The 2,623-nt window shown below is 53.7% G+C and overlaps 1 protein-coding gene across 1 annotated transcript; it reads right to left on the bottom strand.

Moving 5' to 3' along the window:
- Window positions 1-329: 329 nt before the first annotated feature.
- LOC122377123 (techylectin-5B-like) lies at window positions 330-2,302 on the bottom strand. The gene has a single exon (XM_043357087.1). It carries the CDS (start codon window positions 2,216-2,218, stop codon window positions 791-793), a length of 1,428 nt encoding a protein of 475 aa, XP_043213022.1. The 5' UTR covers window positions 2,219-2,302; the 3' UTR covers window positions 330-790.
- Window positions 2,303-2,623: the final 321 nt, after the last annotated feature.

A 2,623-nucleotide genomic window follows, 5' to 3' on the forward strand; every position in this document is an offset into this window, starting at 1 on the left:
TAGTGGGCGAACGGCCGAAAAATTACCTTCCGTTCTCATAAATGGGAACGCCCGTTCCCATATTTGGGAACTCCGTTCCCAAAAATGGGAACGTTCCTATATTTGGGTACTCATGACCATAGTTCCACCTACTGTCCTCGTCACTACCCGCGTCCCTGCGGCGTATTATGTCCATTTTTTTCTGTACCTGTCGGCCTTATTTGCCCCAAACATAACATGTCACACAGAGTATGCCCCGCTCGTCGCTGATCGCCCCCTGCCTCTGCGTGACGCCCCCAGAGCGGCAGCTGCGTGCCGACGTGTCTACTCTGGAAAAGAACGACTACCACCTGAAATCGCTGGAGGCGGACGCCGACACGGAGCTGCAGCTGCGACAGAAAATGGCCGAGAGGGCCGAGGTAGAGATGTCTCAACTGGAGCAGGATCAACAGAGACAGGTATGGAAGGGGAGGGAGGGAGGGAGGGAGAGAGAGAGAGAGAGAGAGAGAGAGAGAGAGAGAGAGAGAGAGAGAGAGAGAGAGAGAGAGAGAGAGAGAGAGAGAGAGAGAGAGAGAGAGAGAGAGAGAGAGACCGACGGACACGTGTATTGAGTCCTATAGATAATCGCACATCATACTTCTCATTCGCAGAAAAGCGCCGAGTTGCACCCTCGTACAACGTCACGTGATTAAGAACTTCACACTCTAACCCACACTACAGTGTTAGTGTTCGAGTAAATACTGTGACACCGGCTCGGTACACGTGACACCAGGGTATCCACACCACTGTGATGTTCTCCTTGGTGTGTAGATTAGTACGTTGGTCTGATCTTCATATCTGTTTTCTTCAGTGACTCAGCGTACCTCCACGTGTACCACCATATTCCAGTGTGGTCCTCATTACCGCCGTCCCGGTACCGTCCGTTCAGGCTGATTACCCCGCACAACCCCGGTCCGTACCACCAGGCCCCCTGACAGTGCTGTGCACAGTGGAGGTAAGACCTGTCCTGGTCACGGTCACGGGTAGAGAACTTCTGATTGACGCTGTTCTCCAGACCATCGCCGGCAGTTCCCGAGTAGTCGGTACAGCTCAGTCTGTACCCATCCACCTCAGACGAGATACGGAACTGTTGATATGTAGCGTATGATCTATTACCGTCAAACGCTTCCAGATCAATACGGAGTTCGAACTGTCGGCCCGATGACGTAAGCTGATAAACGTGTTCCAAGCCCCACCAGAATTCTTTGGTAACATTACCAAAGCCCACCTTATAGTCCGTCCATCCGAGGTAGAAGTCCTGGTGGGGCTCGATGTTGTCTCGTCGTTGTATCACCGTCCAGTTCCCTCCGGCAGTGGCCATGTCACAGTAAGCCTGGACGGGTGGTTGTGTGTTGTTACCACTGGGCCGAAGGAGGTAGACTCCAGATGGGGAGCCGACAGGCAGACCGCTGCAGTCACGGGGAGGATGGTGATGGTTTACCTTAGCAGCGAGGTCATGAATACGCTCCTGTTGGGATGATGTGTTGTTGATGGCTCCGGTCAGCTTGGATCCTAGAATGTCAACCTGGGAGGTCAGGTTATCCATTCTGACTGAAACCTCACGCTGAGTCGTTTTTTGTTCGTTCAGCTGGGTGTTGAGCTCGCTCAGTTGTGATTGCTGGCTGTTGATCCTTGTAGCCAGTTGAGACGTCTGGTTGAGTTGATTTCCTTGCTGTGTAACGATGGTATCCAGTTGCGCTGTGACGTTATTCACTGTGGCTGCAGTCTCCTCTTGTTGTGATTTTTGCTCATTCATTGTTGATTGCTGGCTGTCGAGCCTCGTAGCCAATTTACGCATTTCGGTCACGTGTTTTTCCATGCGGATGGCGATAGCACTCAGTCGTTCTGTGAGGTCGTTCACAGTGGCTGTCGTCTCGTCCTGCTGGGATTTTTGGCCGTTCAGCTGTGTGACGACCTCGTCCAGCTGAGTCTGCTGGCCGTCCAGTCGGCCGGTCAGCTCCTCCATTCTGCGCTCCAGAGTCTCCATCCTAGACTCCAGCCTGTTCTCCAGAGGTTCCGTTCCTGACTGCAGTTCATCACGCACCACTTGCTGTATGAATTCCTTCCCTTGGATGCACTCACGAACCACTTGCTGTATGATTTCACTCAGCGGGATTGACCTGCCACCGTCACAGCCGGCCGTCACGATGAGCACGGCCAAAGTCAGGAGCGTCGCCAGCCGGCTGCTGAGGGCCGACATGGTGACACGGACACTGAGACAGTATGTGATCCACCGTCCCCGGCTGCCGCCCTCGGACTGACGGCTCGGAGCTGGCAGGACGTCTGCAGAGCTCGGTACGGCTGGCCTCTGTAAGAGGCGCCACATCCGGTGACGCGGCCCGGTCCCGTGACCGACAGACTCAGCGACAAACATTGACCTTGGCTCCTGACTACTCTGTTGCAGGGATGTGGCATTGCTGCTCATGGTAGCAACATTCATTAGCCCGTTTTTGTGTACAGTCGGCGCTGTTGTCGATCTAGGAAAAGCTGGCCACATCTCTATGTTTATAAGCACCGAGACTGTCTAGCGTCTCGCAATAGCCCTCGGTCACGAAATCAAGTAGAATCGACAACACCTTTGAATACAACAAAACGAACGGAAAGA

This window comes from Amphibalanus amphitrite, unplaced genomic scaffold (genome assembly GCF_019059575.1).
Source record: "Amphibalanus amphitrite isolate SeventyFive unplaced genomic scaffold, NRLGWU_Aamphi_draft 002543F_arrow, whole genome shotgun sequence".
NCBI classification, from domain to species: Eukaryota; Metazoa; Arthropoda; class Thecostraca; order Balanomorpha; family Balanidae; genus Amphibalanus; species Amphibalanus amphitrite.